Consider the following 20108-nt stretch of genomic DNA (forward strand, 5'->3'; position numbering starts at 1 on the left):
AAGTAGGATTTCACAAGATGTCTTGGCTAATGTTACAGCAAGCCATCACAGACACACTGAAAAGAACAGTCCAGTAATATTCCCTTATTCTTCATATCCTTAGTCATACATTCCTGCAGGGCTTTTTTTTTTTGTTTTGCAGAGACAGCTGGTGATTTTGTGATTAAATATCACAAAACATTCATTTCTGCTGAATCTGCATCAGCTCAGTCCTCAGCTATATCTGCACACGCACAAAACATCAGGAGCTTGTGCAACTACAGCAATAAACTAGGAAGAACCCTAAAACCACCTTCTGAAGCTACAGACACCCACAAACCTATGACATTTTATTAAAAAGCCTAACATGCAAAAGCATGTTTCTTCCACTGACAAAGAGCTTAGTATTCCACCACTCCAGTCCAGGATACTGAGATGCTATTTTCATCTACATCCCTGATTAAAGAGAACCATTTTTCTGCCTTTTTCCACACTTCCTTATGCTACCCACTACCACTCTCCCAAGTAACAAGAGAAAACGGCCTGAAGTTGTGCCAAAGGAGGTTTAGATTAGGTATTAAAAACCTAATAATAATAATTTCTTCACCAATTCTCAAGCACTGGAATAAGCTGCCCAGGGAAATGTCAAGCCACCATCCCTGGAGAATTTAAAAGTCAGGCAGATGTGGAATTTAAGGACGTGGTTTAGTGATAGATTTGGCAAGACTGGGTTAACAGCTGGAGTCTTACAAAGGTCTTAAAGGTCTTTTTCATCCTAAATCATTTTATGATTCATATAGCCTATGATAAACTGGTTGTCAAAGTACTCCAAGTGAAAACTCTAAAAATTCTCCTGAAAATACTAACTTAAAGCTTGGAAAAGCTGTGAAGCTTCCAGCTGGATCAACCCACCCATTTGGCTCATATACCACTATGTGTTGGTAATGAAACAAAGTCAGCAAAGTATTTAGCTGCAGCATAATGCTTGCATTAAGAAGACTCAATTAAGAAATTTTGCATTTGTTCCCAAAAACAGCGACCACGCCACTGTAAGCTAAAACTAAAAAATGAACTTTTTCAAGCATTGTTTAACCCCTTTCATTCCCAGCTCTCCCAGTCAACCACCCTTCCCTTGATCACAAGGCAGTACAATTGCTTCTCAAGACTCATCTTAGCAGAAGAAATACCAAAAGGAATTCTTAAATAATATCAGTAACAAATAATGAGTGGTTTCTTCTGGGACCATACTCAGAATCACATCATTGTAAATACAGAATGAAATGTTTGAGTGATTATGTAGCGGCTTAACCTCAGGCAGCAGATACTCATCTTACAACCCCTGCTCACTCACCTCCCACAATGGTGAGACGTGGGAGAGAACAGGAAAAACAAAGAAATGTATGGGTCCAGATAAACACAGTTTATTCAGAGAAGAGGAAAATGAAGAAGAAAAACCACCAAGTGGTGTTTTCCACCACTCACCAACTCCCACAAGCAGACTGATGCCCAGCAGTCCCAAGCAAGACACCTTCCAGCCAACCCATCAGCCCCCTCAAGAATTTTGCTGAGCAGCATTTTATACAGCACAGAATATCCTTGCAGTCAGCTGGGACCAGATGTCTCAACCATGTCCCCTCCCACCTTCTTGTCCTCCCCAGCCTACTCTCCATGGGGGTCCCGGAAGCCTTGACACTATGCCAGCCATGCTCTGCAAGAGCCAAAACACGAGTGTGTTACCAACAGTTTTAGTCACAAACCCAAAATACAGTCCACAAAGAAAATTAATACATGCAGACCCAGTATAAACAGGAAATAAATTTATGGTGGTGATCAAAGGGGAAGATTTGCTCTCTCTTTTCCCTTCTTTCCTGATAGCATTAGGTCCTCTGAAGATAGACAGGGAGCAAACCTAGGGAACTGATCTGAATTTAATCCAGGAAATACCTAGAAAAAATATATCTCTATTTCAGAAATAAATAAATAAATAAAGATATAGGCCATAAATACTAAGGCCTGGACAGAAAGATGAAGCAGCTGTGGGCAAGTAAAAGCAACTCCTGCCTCATCTCTTCCATGAGCTAGGTTGTAGCATCCTAAACTCTAGTCTTAGACAAGCATGTAAAAAGGTAAGGTCATTCTTAGTGAGGAGCTAACTTTCACTCACTCCCAATTTAGACTGCTACTAAGTAATAGTGTGAAAACAGCAAAACCTCCCATTAATGTTTGGCCAATAACAAACACAAAATTAATCCTAATAAAGACAACAATCAAATAAATATAACCTATGGCATATTAGATAAAAGCAACATTTTCCCTTCCTTTTAGTGTCAGTATCCTTTGCCTGGTTTGTTCATAGGAAAATAAATAGATTCCTCTGTATTTCTAAACTCACAAAAATATTAAAGTACTAAAACCAGTACTTATCAAATTTTATATTAAATTATGCACTGACCACTAATGAAGTATTATATATATGAAGTATAATATACATATATACACACCTTCTATAAAATAACCTTCCCAAATGTTATTTCACAGCTTACAGTGTGACTAAGTTTTCAGAATTTTACAGATTTGCTCTAAACTGGAACAATTTAAATCCATAATAAAAGGAGAAATCAAGGACATGCTGTTCTTCTAGCACATGGTTAAGAATGAATACACACAAATCACCAAGTACATGCAGTATAATACCATGGACAGGTAAAAGAGATAGAAACACAAAATAATAAATATGACATGCTAACTTCTTTCTTCTCATGTAGCTTACACTTGAAGTATGTCACCTAAAAACACACAAAAGGAGACTGTCATTCTCTTGCATCACAGTAATGGAAAATTGTGACAGTAAAACCACCACTGAATCCACATTTAGTAAAACTTGAGAATTATCTGATTCTGTGACTCGCATGGCCTCAACTGATTTTTTAATGCAATTGCAAATGTTTTGACAGAAATGTCTGGGTGTCTGACAAGAATCTGAAGACTAAATGCAAAAATACATACATAAATATATATATATATATATATAAATACCGAAAATATATTTGAGCATTATCATCCTGCAAAGGGAAACATTTTAGACACTACATGTTAAAGATTTTGTGTTTTAATAAGGTACAAAGTGGAAGGAACAATGCAGAGAAACAAAGCATTTCAAGAGAGGAATTTAAAAAATGTAAACTGAGGCAAGTAATTCCTATTTTTAATACAGGACGGTGTGGGTTGTTGTGGGGAGTTGTAGGTGGAGGAGTTTTTTTTTCTTAACTGAAACTTTATTATTTTCCTGCTAGAATTTTAAGGTTTAAATTTACTTCAATTTTTTACCTTTAAAACCAAGAAAGTCTGGAAAAACAGTCCTCGGAGAAAAAACATAACCAACACAAAAACAAACTTAAGCTCTGTGTGCAGAACCTGAAAAAGTGAGGACAACCCCTCACAAAGTCAGACCACAAACAAATCATCATTACTATCACAGGTCTTCCCCTGAAATACTTAGTCATTAATATTCGACTATTCAGTGTCTGTCACAGCTAATATGACAACATGAATTTATTCCAGACTGAGAACAAAAGCAAGAAAAAATATTTCTTTGAAAATGCAATTGCCTGTTGTTATGGAATGAGGCTGATTGTGTAGACCCACGGTCATCCTTGAACTACCTCTGACCCATTTAAACAATGTAATTTGCCAACTCAGTAATAAAACAAATCCCTCAAGAGTAGTTAGGTAGTTTTGCTGGATTAATGAAACAAACTGAACTCACCAGTTCAAGAAGCACCACATCTTGACACAAGAACATGCAACTGGGAAGAAATAAGGAATGAGGACATTTTCTTTTAGCAGCAGCAGGTGCCAGATTTGCTCTGGCCATTTGTTTAATTGCAAACTGTACAGTTAAAGTGACTTTTCCTAAAGTTCCTAAACAGGCTGAATGATGTGCATCCTCTAACACCTATAGTACAAAGGCAGTAAGATAAAACAAGACAAAGCTTTAATAAATCAATGAGAACTCCAAGCTCTGGGGGGAAGTTGACAACAATGGAAGGAAGGGATGCCATCCAGAGGCTTCGAAGATGGGCCTTGTGAACCTCAAAGTTCAACAACGTCAAGTGCAAGGTCCTGCATGTGGGCTGGGGCAATCCCAAGCACAAATACAGAATGGAGAATCAACCAAGAGTAGCTCTGGGGAGAAAGACTGGGGAGGTGCTGCCAGATGAGAGGCTGGACATGACCAGCCATGTGCAGCTGCAGCCCAGAAAGCCAAATGTATCCTGGGCTGCACCAAAAGGAATGTGGGCAGCAGGGAAAGAGAGGGGATTCTGCCCCTTTGCTCTGCTGAGACCCCACCTGCAGTGCTGCATCCAGCTCTGGGGTCCCAGCACAGGAAGAGCATCAACCTACTGGAGCAAGTCCAGAGGAAGGCCATGAAGATGATGAGGGGGCTGAAGCACCTCTCCTATGAGGACAGACTCCTCATAGACAGATTGGCGTTGTTCAGCCTGGGGAAGAGGCTCTGGAGAGACCTTAGAGCAACCTTCAAGTACCTGAAAGGAACTACAAGAGAACTGGAGAGGGACAATGTAAATGGCACATAGTGACAGAACAAGGTGGAATGGCTTCAAATTTTAAGATGGCAACTTTAGCAATTACAAAGAATTTCTTTGCTGTGAGGGTGGTGAGACAGTGGAACAGGTCGTCCAGAAAAGCTATGGATGGTGCATCCCTGGAAGTTCAAGGATAGTCTGGATGGAGTTCTGAGCAGCCTGATCTAGTGGAAGGCGTCCTATCCCTGCCCATAGCAGGTGGCTGGAACTAGATGGTCTTTGGAGTCCCTTCCAACACAAACCACTCCATGATTCTAACTCAAAACCACAAAACAAGCTCTTCAAATCTGTAAGACAGTAATATACCATCTTAAAGCAATAGCTGTCAAGAGAAGACAGAGGAGCTAGATACTATTTAGCCTAACTCCAATTTACAGAAAAAAATACCTAGCTGGATACAACTATCAATTGCCTTGAAAATAAGATAGTAAGAACTAATAAACATGGTCACATTAAAAAAAAAAAACAACTGAAACAATCAAGTCAAACTAACCTTTGTTTCCATGACTGGATAGGCTTGTTCAGAGGACCAGTAGACATCTTGACATTTGACATTTCAATTTTAAAAACTGCTACAGAAACATGGTCTAGTAAGAGCAAACTGTGGGTATTTTGTCTGTGCTCACATAACTATCTAATTTTGAGGCAGGCAGCAAGGATACCTCCTTTGAACACAGTGTATCCTCATAAAATCCACAGGTATCACAACACCGGAAGTCCATTTCAGGAAAGGATCAAAATTTATAAGATCTTGAAAATGGAGAGGGGATCTGAATGCAAAGGATATAATTCAGTTTAAACAAAAGCAAGAACTACACTCACATACATATTTAATGAACTGCGTAAACCTGAACAGGGAAGTGACTCAATCAGCAGGAGCTGCTGCTACAGCAGATCACAAACTGCTCTGAAAAAGGAAGAAAGAGATACAGGAGCAATAATTTGCTAGGCACTTGCAGCAATCTTCTCATAGTCTTTGACATCAATATACCGGGCAGACACTGTTGATTTTTAGTACTGTATATTAAGAAAAAAATATAGATGACTGAATTGAACATAGGGGGAGAACACTAAGACTAGTAAGGGTATAAAATGCACTCACAGACTGAAATAGTCAAATTATCTAGGGAGAGGGGAAAAGGGGGCTGTTAAGCAGTCTTCCAATATAGAGAAGACTGAATGAAAAGGATGAATTGTTTGCCTTGTCCACTAAACATCAGAATAAAAGGGTAAGAGGTCAAACAACGAAAAAAAATTATTTTGAAGCAGATTTCTTTGGAAAGAGTGGAATCATCTTGAGATCCCCCACAAACACATCAGACAAGGACTTGTCAAATATGGCTTTAAAACAGTCCATCTTGTTTTGCAGCAGAGGAATTGTTTGGTACTGTGCAACATTTTACTTCATCTATACTAAGAAGCTGCTTCTGATGCAATACAATAAAACCAATGCACTAAGCATTGTTCCTTTTAAATGTCAACTGTGAGCTTTAGGGTTTCAGCACAGCAATAAAAACTTACACTCACCCAGCACAAAGGAAAAATAACAAGTTCAAAACATGAACATTTGTCTCAACAGCACTAAATAGCTTAAGTGAAGTGATGTAAGCTTCAAGTAAGTGGCAAAAGCCGATTATTTATGTTCTTTAAAATCCCCATAAGAACCTAACAAGACTCATGGCTATCGAGTAACCGATGCAGCTGTTAGCACCTACACAAATACAGAGCCCAGGGACTACAAGACAGTTTTTCACCACCTGAAGGACTGACTTACTGGCTACCAGGATATCTAGACCAATTTCATTTTGCCCACTTACAGAAACTGTCTGACTAACCCTTGCAGTCAGTTCAGAAAGAGCTATTCCACTAATAAAAAAAAATTTTATGGAGTACTCAGGTATAGGCCCAAACTGGATGATGAAAAACTCTCCGGTTCCCTCCCTGCAAAATTTAAAAGCTAATTCTCATTAGAAAGAACCAGTTCCAAATTCCTCTCTCCTGCACTTGCTGTAAACAGTCTCATAAATCTGACAAGTACAATTACATTACTCCTATCTGACACAGATATATTGGGAAGCAAGCTCAAAGGAGTTAGTTCTCAACTCTACAATTATGAGAGCTAAGTAAACTACATGAGAGATGCAGACCTTCCAGGTAAACTTAGGAGGACTCCAATTTGACCTCAGCAACAGAATTTACTGTGCAATCTGCCCCTTGTCAGAGAACTTGATGACTTTGAAATATGCATTATTTAAACGAAAAAATCCCAAACCCACATCTGTCACAAAACAAGAGGTGGAAGACTGATTAGTAATAAAAGACCAACTTGAAAAACAAAATTGATGAAACACTGTATAATGCTTTCCATTTCAAGCTTAGCTCAACCTTCATTCTCCTTTCTAAAATACTTTTTTTGATCTTCTAAAATACTTACATTTGTCAGATTGATTACATGTGGTACATGAGCTCTGAGAAACCACCAAGGAACCTCTTGCACCAAAGCGAGCTTCATTTCAGTGTTTTAGTTAAAATTAGCAAATATCCAAGTTTCTTAAAGCTGATGAAGTCCAAGATACATATAGACGTGACAGAATCAACTTCCTACTCAAACCTCAGAAAACAAATCCTTCCTCAACTGAGGCTATACAACAACTGTTAGACATTGCTCAGGCTGCTCAGGACAAGGAACACCACAGCACGAAGCCTGGGCGATGCAGGAACAGAAAGCTAAATACATTTACAGTTTCATCAAACTATATTGCAACAAGATACTAGAATCCCTTTAAAAGATTCACAAAGAACTAAGTGAGACAGGATAATGTTCTCAATCTGCACAAAATGTAACAAGTCAAAAAGGAGAATACAAAGCTAACAAAACATTTTAACTGTAGCAGACCACATAAAAAAAAAAAAAACAACAGAATAAACAAAGTAAAACATTAGTAAGAAAATCATAAGGAAAAATTTAATCAATAACTAGGCAACCAAGATACTGACTTAAATATTCCAGAAATAGGAATGCTGCACAGAAGACAATTAAAGTCTGATGTTTGCCTGTACATGTTATTTATACACCATATACGCCTTACTTAGCAAAAAATATATGGAGCCAAGCATTTTCTGTCAAACAACCAGAGAAGTGACAAAATGTCATGAAAACTAAGGGAAAAAAATGAGGAAACACAGAGGAAAAGACGATACCAAAACTAAACCTCCAGCCAAGTAAAATATAGCTTAGACCATGGAGCTGATCAGTTGAATGCTGTAATAATACAGTTTGGCTTCTTCCATCCACCACAGCCTCCCTCTGTTCCTCCTTCATTTACACAAAAACAGCGAATTATGATTTCAACCCCAATGAACACAGGACTGGTTCATTCATCAAACTACAGATGTTGATATTACCACTGTAATACCAATTTAATCTATCTTTTTAGTAAAATAATTATATTGTAATTCACAAAAATAAACTGCACTTTTCTTAACTATTTCTGTAGGGCAGGTACTAGCACACAGTTACGCCTGTATTAATGCCACCCAAGATAATCAGCTGGAATCAAGGAACATACTTAGAAGGACAGATCCAGCTTTTCTTATATAAAATGGCCAAAGAGCAGCTCTGGAGAGCTGTTCTGTGATTTTTATTATTAATGATTCAGTTTACATACTCAAGAAAAACACTGACTGTAGTTCACAGAAGATTCATACTCCATGGCAGTAGAAATTTTGTCAGCCAGCACTGCAAATGTTCTCTTGCAGCAACATTTTAGTTCTGCATATCCTTGTGGATAACACACACTTGAAATGTGTCAATACATCCAAGTGTTCTATGCAAATGTTTATGCAATCAAAGGGAAAAAAAGGCATGTTTTTCATGAAAAAAAATGACAGTGTAACTTACACTTGAACTCTTTCTAATTGTCTCAAAAGTGAAGACTAAAATAGTTCAAAGCTGATCCGTACAACATCTAAGTTCACAAATATGAGAGTTAATAGGGTAATTGTGAGATAAAGTTGATATAATTAAAAACAGGCTTGAGTTTCTGTATAAATTGTTTCATACTCACTGTGGAGACTTTTTCCAATAACCTCATCATTGAGGTGAAAATTGGACAGATTTTTTTTTTCTGAAAACCAGTGCTACAAATAACTTCTGTGCAACAGAAACATATTTTCTACAGCAAGTTTATAAACAGCTGAAGTGATGTTTAATCAGCAGCTGTTGTTAAGAGAGTATAGTCATTTCTCTCCAAAAAATTTAAAATAAAAAATTCAAAAGCTGCCAGTCATTCTACTATTTAACTTAAGAGCCTTCCAGAGAATACAGCCAAGTGAGGAGAAATGCAAAGGGCTAAGGATCAAATCAGTAGCCACATTAACCCCCAAAGCTCTTCTTTAAGGATGGGTTTGGAAAACCCAAACTACAAATGCAGCTAATTTACATGTGCCCTACGCAGGTTTTTATGTATAACAATGTATTAAAACATTTCAGTCATATGACAAAGTTCATACAGATAAACACCCAGAAAGCCACAGCTAAACCATTTTAACCCTCCAAAATTCATGGTTAATATTCAGCTACAGAAACAAATTCAGAGAAACCTACACACACAAGCATGCAAACACTTGCCCTCCCACCAAAACTCCAATTTGACATCTCAGTTAACAATTTTATGTCTCTTGTCATCTTCAAAAACACAGAACTGACTTAAAGAAATCCCTTGTTTCTAGTCTTCTTGTGTCATCCACACAGCAAAGCTAAAGCAACGACTTTAAAAAAACCCATTCACAGTTGTTTGAAACCATTATATGACTTTAGAAGGTAAAATGCATAACCTCTTACCTGAGCATGAAAATTTGACATAGTCGTTGTCTCTATATCTTTCTTTCCCAAAATCTCCATTTTCACTGGTGAATTGGGAAAATTAAACGAAAAGTAGTCTAAAAAGTCAGGTAAATAAGTAGCTGCCCCATGAACAATACCCATTACATAGTAAGCTGCACAGTTTTCATTTTCACTAAAAACCAGACCCACAAACTCTTCTGCAAATCTCTCCATCTCCACAGGAGACAAGTGGGAGAGTTCATTACTGTAGGCATGGATAACTGATGCACCTCCGTTAGGCTGGTGCTCAATATGAATCAGCTGTTTGAACTCCAATGTGTCCAACCTTTTGAGTTTATTTTGAACCCGTGGCTCCTTTAACGAGACAAATGGAAACTCACTGTTCTCTGGTATCTTGGACTCACAGTCCTTCTTGGGATCCATACTTTTCCCACTGAAATCCTTAAGATGATCATCTAAGATGCCTTTGGCTTCCTGATCCTCAAAATCAGAAACCAATCCTGAGCAGATGGTCTGAATGGATTTGCTGTACATTTTTGGACGCTTCTTCTTTTCATTCTCTTTATGTTTCTTTTTCTTTTTCTTCTTAACTTTTTTAATCTGCAGCTCTTCTGCATTGGTTTTTGGTTTCTCCTTCCCACCTGTTGAGAGTTTAAAAGAAAGATCCCTTAAGGATGTTTCTAAACAAAATATGCATTTAAAGATTGGGATTCAAAGTGACCAAAGCCCTCACCATGGCACAGAAAGACCAGAGACCAAAATCAAGGGTCACAGTGTGTATGTCACCCAAAGTGAGGAGGGTAACAGACACCTGCCATGGTCACATTGCAACTGATAAATAACCTGAGACGACAAAGGAAAGACATCACAATATCCCAAGTTTCCCAAAGCTGCTTTCATGATGAGTCACAGTCCTCCATCCCCTTTAGCTGGTCATTAGCAGTCACTGTCCCATAAAGTCTAGAGACATCACAGGACAACTGTCCAACCCTGCCAAACAAGAGGCTTACAAACCATCCATGGATATGAACCTGCAGCAGCAAGCTGCCCACGAGGTGACACTGCCAGAACTGGCCTTGTCTGATGGGCTTCTTCACATGGTCATTCTTTCACAACTAGATAAACTTTGTTGAAGAAGTACATGTGGAAACACCTAAAAACTGATCCCATACATACAACATAAATAAAATTAAAACAAAAGACACATTAAAGAAAACACTCACAAAAAAGGAACTAGCTTCAAGTGCATATAATATACAAACTGAAGTGAAAACAAACTGTCCTCAATGTCCAAAATGCCCTAAAGGCAGAAATTACTCATTTGGGAATAACAAATTCAAGCGACTCCCAAAGTAGATGTTCTCACTTGTTTTGAACAAGTGAGGGTTTGGGTTTTTTTGCAAGTAATAGAAGTGGTAGCCAAAAAAACTTCTAGCACTTCACTGCCCTAAGAGCTAACAGTCAAAATGATTTAGCACACAGTAAAATAAAGTTAGAGGGTATGTTTCAGCACAAAATTACATTCACACCAGCAATTCAAGATCAGCATGTTAAAACACAGAAGCTTTGAAGTTTAAAAATCGTGTATTTCATTGCAAGACTAAGTAATATGAAATCTGCAAGAGTTAAGTTAGCCAGTTAGCCAACTAATTGTGTTGCAGTAGACCATTTTCAGCTTGCCATCCTCCATCCAAGTAACTTACAAGACCCCGTATAAAAGAAAAAAAAAAAAAAAAAAAAAAAAGAGGGGGGAAAAAAAAAACCAAACTGTTGGTACATGGACTCACAAATTTTTGTTGATGACTAAGAGTTTGGGACATGGAAGATGCAGATACCGGAAAGGAGAACAAGCAATCAAGACACTTGGATCTGAGTCTCCTGAGGTTTGTGACAGCAGGTAAATACTTTTGGATTCCTGAAGTGGAGGCAGATTTCATTATCTCCCTGGATTCTATTTTCTCACGGAAAGGCGAAGTGCCCTGAGGTCACCTCAATTCTTATTTGGCCCAAACAAGGAAATGGATTCTAGGATTTCTTAACCTAATCCACACAGTTAATAACTACAAAGACTCTCTTCACTCAGAACCAGATTTAACATGACACACTCTCTGAACACAATTTCACCTTTAACTAAGTTAAACTGCCAAAAGGCAGAGTATCTTCATGGAAGTCTGTCCTTTCTTAGGCTAAATTTAATGTAAAACCAGCATCAAACCACTGCAACAGGACTGCTTCATCTGGTAGATGCAATATTCACCACTTCTTTGTTAATATCTTCTTTCTGTCACCAAGTCTAGTGGGCATGAGAAGACCAGGAAGAGCAGCAACAGATGTTCAACAACTATGTATCTCAACCTCAGAGGAATGCTGAAAACAGTTTATTCAGGGTGGCAGTGTCCTTGCGTGCAATGTCATCACCTGACACAAATCACCTACTGCTATGCTCTGGGGTACTGTAGTGGTGTCATTATGGCATCGGCTCCAGTCGGCAGGAAATAAAAACAAAGAAATGGTTTATGACAGTGAGAAGTTACATACTGCAGGCTTTGCAATCTCAAGACCAATCTCAAAATACAGACTCACACATTTTTACCCTACTCCTGACTGCAGGAATACATGACCTGAAAGCATCCACGAGTACACAAGTATTGCAAACTCTTAAAAATGCTTTAACATAGCATTTTAAAATTGTTTCACTCTAAATATGAATATTTTTTGATATACTGATGGATATCACAAAGAAGTCAAGCACTCTGCAGATATTATATTACTTTGAATATACAAATTATGGAATTATAGCACCAAATGCTGGAGCAAGGAAATGCAGGGGGAAGCAGGAGTTACCTGCCAACCCACTTCACTCATTTTTAAATGAAGCTCAGATTTTTGTTGAAACTAGTCACTCAGATCTGGGACAACATGCATGGCAGGGAAAGGATGGAAATTTATATTTACTAGCCTTCAAGCACAGTAACATAAATGGCAACAAACTTCAAAGTAAAAAGCTATTTGCTATTTGCTGTAGGAAGAGCCAAATTACTCTCTCTGACTTGAGCATGTTTGTAATCACCAAAGAAAATCTTAAGACAACTGAAGATCAGCATCTGTATGTTCTTGCTGAACATACAGCTATTAAACTACATTCCATCATTACTAACTGAAATGTAAAGTACTTATACAATAGATTCATATGAATCTGTATCTGTGCTAAACAACAAAAAATATTGACTTCCATTCCTAAAGTACAAGAAGATGATCTGATTTCCCCTTTCAATCTGTCCCATTGCTTTTGATTTTATCTTCTGGGAAGTTCTACTAACAATCAATTTCATTCAACTGCTCCTGTAATATGTGGTGAAGTTTCTTTAATCCATCACTTAAAATATTTCAAAGATGCAGCTACACAATAACGTTTTAAAAAAAAAACCAACTAATCAAACAAACAAAAAAATTCCACTATTAAACAACAAAACAGACTTCCTTAGAGAGGTGGTCAATACCACGAGGCAGTCAGTGTTTAAGAGGCGTATGGACAATGCCCTCAACAACATGGTTGTTGTCTTGGCCAGGCCTGAAGCAGTCAGGTAGTTGAACTGGATGATCATTGTAGGCCCCTTCCAACTGAAATAGTTGTTTTTTTTCTAATCATCAGTGAGCAGCACTCAGAAGAGCACAGTCATGGTCTTGGAAGTAGTGGTGCCTTTAAGACAGAAGCAACATAGATGGAACGTCAATCAGTCTGAAATTATGCAAAGGTCACGTGCACATATCCAAGAAGGCTTGTCTTCAAAACCAGTTGTAAAAGTACTTTTTATTTAATCTGGTAGACATCTATGGAAGTACTTAAAACCTTAGAAGGAATTACACTAAGAGTAAGTAAGAGTTAGTACACTGAATTTTTTTGAAGTCAAGAATATATATTATTTCCTCTGTTTTCATATCATCTCAATGAAACCTTCAGAAGAGATAAAAGTTTTTAACCAGAGGAAAAAACTAATTATTTTTCAGTTACATAAAAGAAAATTTCCGCTCAGCTTTAAATACATTGATTTCAATATAGACTGCTTTTACTTCTGAACACAACATAAAAGGGTTATGCCATTTACATATATATCAAGTATTACAATTCATCATTGCACACTTTCTCAAATCACACCAAGCTGCAAAAATGACGCACACAATTTGGAACAAAATAATTATTTGCCCACAGCTCCTTACTTCTGTGCGCAACTCTCTTCCCCAGAATTTTTTGTGTCTCTGTATATAAGAAGGATGGAACTGAGATCCGTTTTAATTCTGAAACACTTGGAAACCAAAAAAGTAACAATCACTGAAAGAACAAAAGGCTATATAACAAAAAAACCCACAAGAAGATCCATGATGAAAGGCAGCAGAGGTCCCCTGGACCGCTACTTGCGGCTGAGAGAAAAATGGTGCCTATCCTTGGAAAACAAAACACGAATCCAGTCTTCAAAGGTCTGAGCTACTGATGCCACTGAAGTGGAAAAAAGCCTTAGAACACAAAAAATCAGATGATAAAAAGAATTTCAAATGGGCTTTTTAAAAAACTTTACTAGAATTAAAGACTTTGAAAAAAATTGCATACCAACAAGAGTAAAACTTAGTTCTCTAAAACCACTTCAAGCATAAATTAGGTAAAATGACTTCAAAAACTGGTAATCTGTTTTGAGTCTTTTTAAAATTCACACGAGCTTTTGCTACTCCATACAAAAGTCCTGTCAAAAACTCCATTTCCTCACTAGCAGAAAATGACATACATACAGAAAATTATTTTTATATACACTTCATACACCACATTGCACAGAAAAGACATTTTAAAATCAAATTGTACAGTGGAAGACTGAAAAAAAATCTGACATTCTTAATTATTAGTTCAGCCTTCAAATGGACATGACACAGCTGAACAATGTATGAGCTCACTGCCAGATGATCCAAGCCCCCACTCTCCTCCATCACTGCTCCCAGCACATGGTCCTGCACCACTCCTGCTACTGACTGATGCTCATCAATTGCACAGTAATTTAATGGCCCAGCAGAAAACTCTTCACTCTGCTGGTTTACAGCACTGGCAGACAAGAACTAAAGCACACAGACCACTGGGAGCAGGACACCAGGGTACCAGCACCCACCCTTCCTTGGGGCAGCAAACCACCTGGTCTGCTGAGCTACCCTGTTCCTCACACCTTCTCCATCCACCCCAGCACTGAACAGAGCTGATTTTTTACAGGTTAAAAAACGTCCTACCACCTCATCCAACAGTACATTTGTGAGGCAGGATCAACTGCCTAGCAAACCTTAATAGAAGTTTCTGTAACCTGAAAAGGTTCAAAAGTTCAAACTTTGAACTTTTAACAAAGTTATAAAATTTACCTTTTAAAGGTAAAATTTTAGATTATTTAACTTGAATACAGATCAGACTATGATTTCCTGCATCTATCCTCTTACAATGAGTGTGGGCGGTGCTTGCTCTCCATACTGCTGACATTTGCATATATCCAATTTTTGACTATTTATGTTCAATTATTTTAGTGTACAGACAATTCTCCTGAAGAATACAAACATTATATGAAAAGCTGTTTTCTAGAAGTAAATAGTATTTCTCAGTAAAGCTTGAATGTGACAGAGAAGGAAGCACATTTCTAGCCTAAGGCTTCTGCTCTGATCCATTTCAAAGATCCACTCTGAAGCAGATGTTTAAAGCTGCTCAGAAGCTGCAAATACTTCAGAGCAAAAGGAGTTAGCTTGCTGGAATATTGGAACTGCTATCAGCAATGCCCAGTAAATACTTTCTTCTTCTGCATTAGCTGTAGAGAGGAGCAGAAACACACTCATGCAGTCACTCCTCTGCTGCATATATCCAAGTACTTTAAAGTAAAATGCGCTGCTTCTTCCAAAACCAGTAACAGTGCTTGGACACTTCACTAATGGACCCCAAAAAAGAAGAGCAGCTTTCCACATCTCTCTAGGACAGTAATCAAGCTGCTCCAGAGCAGACATACAGAGTTAGGTGAAGATATAAATAAGCAAGCCAAAAGTTTAAATAAAGATCCCAACACAAGGCTGAGATAGCCAAACTACTTTCTTTTAAGTCAGATTTGGGAACAGCAGTGCAGTACTTGATGCAAGCTGGATAGATTAACTGGATTAACCTATTAGTGCTGAGGCACACACTGGCAGCCCAGAAGGTGTTTCAAAGATTCTTCACCAGCACACACAATACAGGTGTGTATGTACATACATATACATGTGAGTTTTGCAATCTAATTTCACACATTTTAAAGTTCGTGGCACGTTTGTCTCTAAGTGTCCTGAGATCCATTTAGACACAACAGGTACTGAACCTATAAACAAAGAGCTTTTTCCACCACGTGGCTTAGAAACACAAGTTTAACAATTTTCAGTTGTACTGAAAACATTTTATTTAATGTGACTCACTGCCCTAGGACACCAAGAATGAGAAATAACAGGGACAGGAGGTGAATAGAAGGTGCCTCAGCATCCACGTTTACAGGAACTTTCCTCTTTGATCTGTTTTCAAAAAGTAGACTAAGTTCACACTTCACCAGATTATAAAAAAATCGACTGGACCGCTTACAAATAAGACTATTAATCATCCTCCTCTTTGTAGGCCCACTAGTAACTTTGTCACATTGGTACAAATATTTTGCATGAAATGCTCAGTTTCTAGACAGTAGCTATTTACAATGCAGACTTTTTCTTAAAAATAAGTTTAAATCACTTAGAGTTTCCGAAATTTTAACAACATGCATGTGCCAAGCAACTTTTGTCTGATAACTGAGCTCGTCCTTCCACACTGCAGACAGAGACATAAAGGCAATTCTACAACCTTATCTATAGAGAATACATCTTTTAAGTGCAAAGGATGACAAAAAATCCTTTTAATTCTAGGTTCATAATAAAAGCCATCAGGCTCTCTGAAAGAGTCTCATTTCCTTTAGCAGCCTCAAGCACAGCAGAAAAACCCTTTCTTAAGAATCGCCCTTCTCCAACACAGCCAAGTTTTATCACAGCTTTCAACAGAATGTCAGCCCAAGTTTAGGCAGATGAACAGCTCACAAAACAGAGCCTCCAAGTACAAATAAACTCTTCCACATTCAGCTTAGAGCACCAAAATTAGGCTTATGCACCAGCTCTCCCTCAAAAGGCATCAGTCACTCACTACTGACCTCTTCTGTAACTCATTACCTTTGACCTTGGACAGACAGTTTAGCTGTCAAAAGTCACGTAGGCTGTTACCTCCACCCCCTCAACCAAAGTCAGTCACAAACAGATGGTCAGAGCAGTATTTTACAGCAAAATATAGATCTAATGGAAGAAGTAAATAAGCTTTCTTTAGGCACTGTACTGCTGGTTTCTAAACACACACAGACACACTAATAGAAGAAACAACCACAAAAGCAAAAACCCAAAGAAATGGAAAGCAAACTCATTCCAAAACTTTGTTCCAAAGCCCACACAGTAAACGCTGAGTTCAAAACAATGCAGCTTGAAGCTTAATTTTTGTTACACACAGGAAGAAAACACTCTTTAAGAGTATTTGAAAAGGTCACAAAGACACTGACCACTGACATATACAAGAAGCTGCATCATAAAGCCTCTGCTCTCTCTTGCCCAGGATGTAGACAGATCAGCAGGACAGCTCAGGAAATGTTATACAAACTTCACAGCACATGCAAGCACATCCAGTCAGATTTTGGAGGCACACAGAAGACACCAAGCTGCCATTCTGAATAGGATACAAACCCTGTGGAGATGATCTGTCTGCTCTCCTTACTCCCTCCTTTCCCTGAAACAGGAGTCAATTTTGCAGGATACTGGCAAACCAAACACAGCCTCTACAAAACACTTAAGAGCCAACACCTTAAAGAAAACCTAAAATATACTTGAGTGATAAAAAGTCAAATAAAACAGGGGTAAAGCATCTAATGCATTTGTAGCACTGTTTGCTGTGAAAATAGGCTATCCTGCTTCTCAGCAGAGGTGTGCCAACAGTCCCTGGGCATTTGCACTTTTACATTAACCTGAAAATAAAGCACAATTTCAGACTCAACAGCCCCGTTAGCTATAATCTATTAGATCAGTGTGAGACAACTTGCTGTCAGCAGATTGCACTTCATCTGCTGAATGGCAACAGAAACAGGACCCAGTGTAAAAAAAGGCTGCTACTCAAAGCCTATAGAACCCACTATTATGGCAGTTCAGTGTTGCCCAGTGTCTCAACCACTGACTTCCTTCCACGCTCAGCAAAGACTAGTCACACCTGCCCTTTTCAGAGGAAGTCACCAGCGTACACAATCCTCAACTTCAAGGCAATACTTTGAGATCTGATCAACACAGGCTTTAAGCTGTAACTGTTGTTAATACAGTTACTTGTGAGGAGAATATAATATGTGATGTAGTAATTACACGGCTCCATGCCTTTGACCTCATATGAGCATTCTGATATGATATTCATATGAGCTCAAGACTTCATTTGAGGGTTTCAGTTTCTGATATGTAAATTAAATCCTACATTATTCACGGTAACAAAAATATATCAAGAATTTGTTCCTAATTTCAAAAGCAGAGTCTGAAAAGAACAGATTAAAAAAGCATTTGGTCTACTCAAATGAGCAACACCCTCACAGAAAATCTGACACAGCATGACCTAAGTGAGGAGTAAGGTGGTTCAAATATTGGCTTAACTGCTGTGCTCGAAGGTTTGTGAGCAACAGCTCACACACAAATTCCAGCTGGAAACAGTCACTGCTGGAGTGATCCAGACCTTAATTATCTTGTGTCAGTATTGTTCAGCCTCTCCATTAATAGCATCATGGGACAGAGCACACCCTCAGCTGATCCAAAACTGGAAGGAGGAGTTGATGCACCAGAGTTACATCACCAGTGAGAGGGATCTCAAGAGGCTGTAGAAATGGGCCAACTTGGGGACTCACAAAGTTAACAGAGGGGTGGGCAAAACCCAGCACCTGGAAGGAATAAACCCATGAAGCATAGGTTGACGACCTTCTTCATTTCCTTTATCCAGTTTTTACACACACTGATGAGATTCCCCTTGAGCCTCCGCAGACCCAGCTGTCTTTCTTCATAGGCACACAACAGACACAGTTTGTGTTGGAATGGACCTTTGAAAACCATCTAGCCTAACACACTGCAGTAAGTGGGAACAGCTTCACAATTACATCTGGGGGATCAGAGCCCAATCTTTGACCTGACCTTGAACACTGCCAGGGTTGGGATATTTGTCACCTCTCTGGGCAACCTGTTCCAGTCTCTTACCATCACCATTATAAAAAAATCTGTATATATAATCTGAATGTAGCTGTCTAGAGAGACTGTTTCCTCCACTCTTAGAGACAAAGAGTCTGATAATCCTGGACAACCTGCTCTAGTTGATCATACCTGGAGCAGTTGGACTAGAGCCCTTCCAACCCCAACTACTGTACAGTTCTAAGATTCAGTGGATGTACAAGCCACATGAGAATGTAACCTTAACTATCTTTCATTACAGAAAACAAAGTTAAAGAAATTAGCCAAAATTAAGACTGCCTGTTGCATACAACTGCTTAGTATCTGAAAAAGCTCCTGAATTATAACACCTTAATTATTCAGTCTTGTACAATTAATGTTAGACATAAAATGTAACATGCATTCATCTTTCTTCGCCACAATATATAAAACGATAACCTACATCTTTTGTCAGCAGTTACTGAAGCATCACTAATATTTTTCCTTGAAGTACTGGTCTTTCCTGTTACTACTATTGTATATGCAACACTGTAATGATAGTTTTATCTTTAATTTAAAAAAAATTAACATCTACAACATGTTTTAATTTGCAATTGCTGTACCAACTAACCAGGAAAAATGGCCTAAGTCAAACAAAAAACACAGTATTAAAACACAGTATCCAATCACAAATACTTCTAGCACTAGAATGAAAAATCACTACATGTTTTGAACCTACCTTTCTGCAGTAATTTGATCTCTCCATTTTCTTTCTTGATTTCATTCATTATTTTGTGTTTCTTCTTCTCTTTTTGCTTCTTTTCCCTTTCTTTAACTTTGTCTTTGATTTGGCCTGAAATGCAAATATATTTCACAATTAAGCAAGAACAGAAAACTAATTGTCACCTACATATTTCCTATTACTCTTATGCAAGTTTTATTAAGAGGATATAGAGGAGGAGTTACAGGGAAATCCCAGTACTTACAATATGAAAAGCTAATATTTATCTGTTGCATAATCCAACATAAGCTTCTTTAACTCAGAAAAGTTTTGTTTGTTATGTTGTGGCTGCATGCAACAACCCAGAAAGTTAACTGTATAGTAATTTTTGTGTATGCCTATACCTTTTGCTCTTACTTTGCAACTGCAGTCAACTCATTTGTTGAAAAGGAATTACATGCATTACATAAGAATTGGGGTAAAAAAAAAGAGTACAGTTTGCATTTTCTTGGTACACATTTATACTGAAAACCTCCTAACTATACATACTCTGAACTTAAAGGCTTTTGCATATACCTGGGAAACATGGCTTTATCCGTCAACTGAAAAATCTTTTGTATTACATTCACAGTCTAATGCATTAATAGCAGTCAGATATAATTAATAAAAACATGGGATGTGCTGTATT

At 38.1% G+C, this 20108-nt stretch overlaps 1 protein-coding gene across 2 annotated transcripts in view; it reads right to left on the reverse strand.

The window, feature by feature from the left end:
* Positions 1-20108, reverse strand: part of RSBN1L (round spermatid basic protein 1 like) — a 45107-nt gene that overhangs the window by 13691 nt on the left and 11308 nt on the right. Inside the window, exons 2-4 of one of the 2 annotated variants that reach the window (XM_086886654.1) lie at positions 19439-19552; positions 9813-10073; positions 9430-9494 (exon numbers count right to left, since the gene is read on the reverse strand). In XM_086886654.1, the coding sequence (XP_086742780.1) occupies positions 9430-9494; positions 9813-10073; positions 19439-19552 (440 nt within the window). Of the gene's footprint in view, positions 1-9429; positions 10074-19438; positions 19553-20108 lie in introns of both variants that reach the window. The other variant, XM_023918976.2, reaches the window with a different exon arrangement.

Source organism: Cyanistes caeruleus, chromosome 4 (assembly GCF_971803275.1).
Source record: "Cyanistes caeruleus chromosome 4, bCyaCae1.hap1.1, whole genome shotgun sequence".
NCBI classification, from domain to species: domain Eukaryota; kingdom Metazoa; phylum Chordata; class Aves; order Passeriformes; family Paridae; genus Cyanistes; species Cyanistes caeruleus.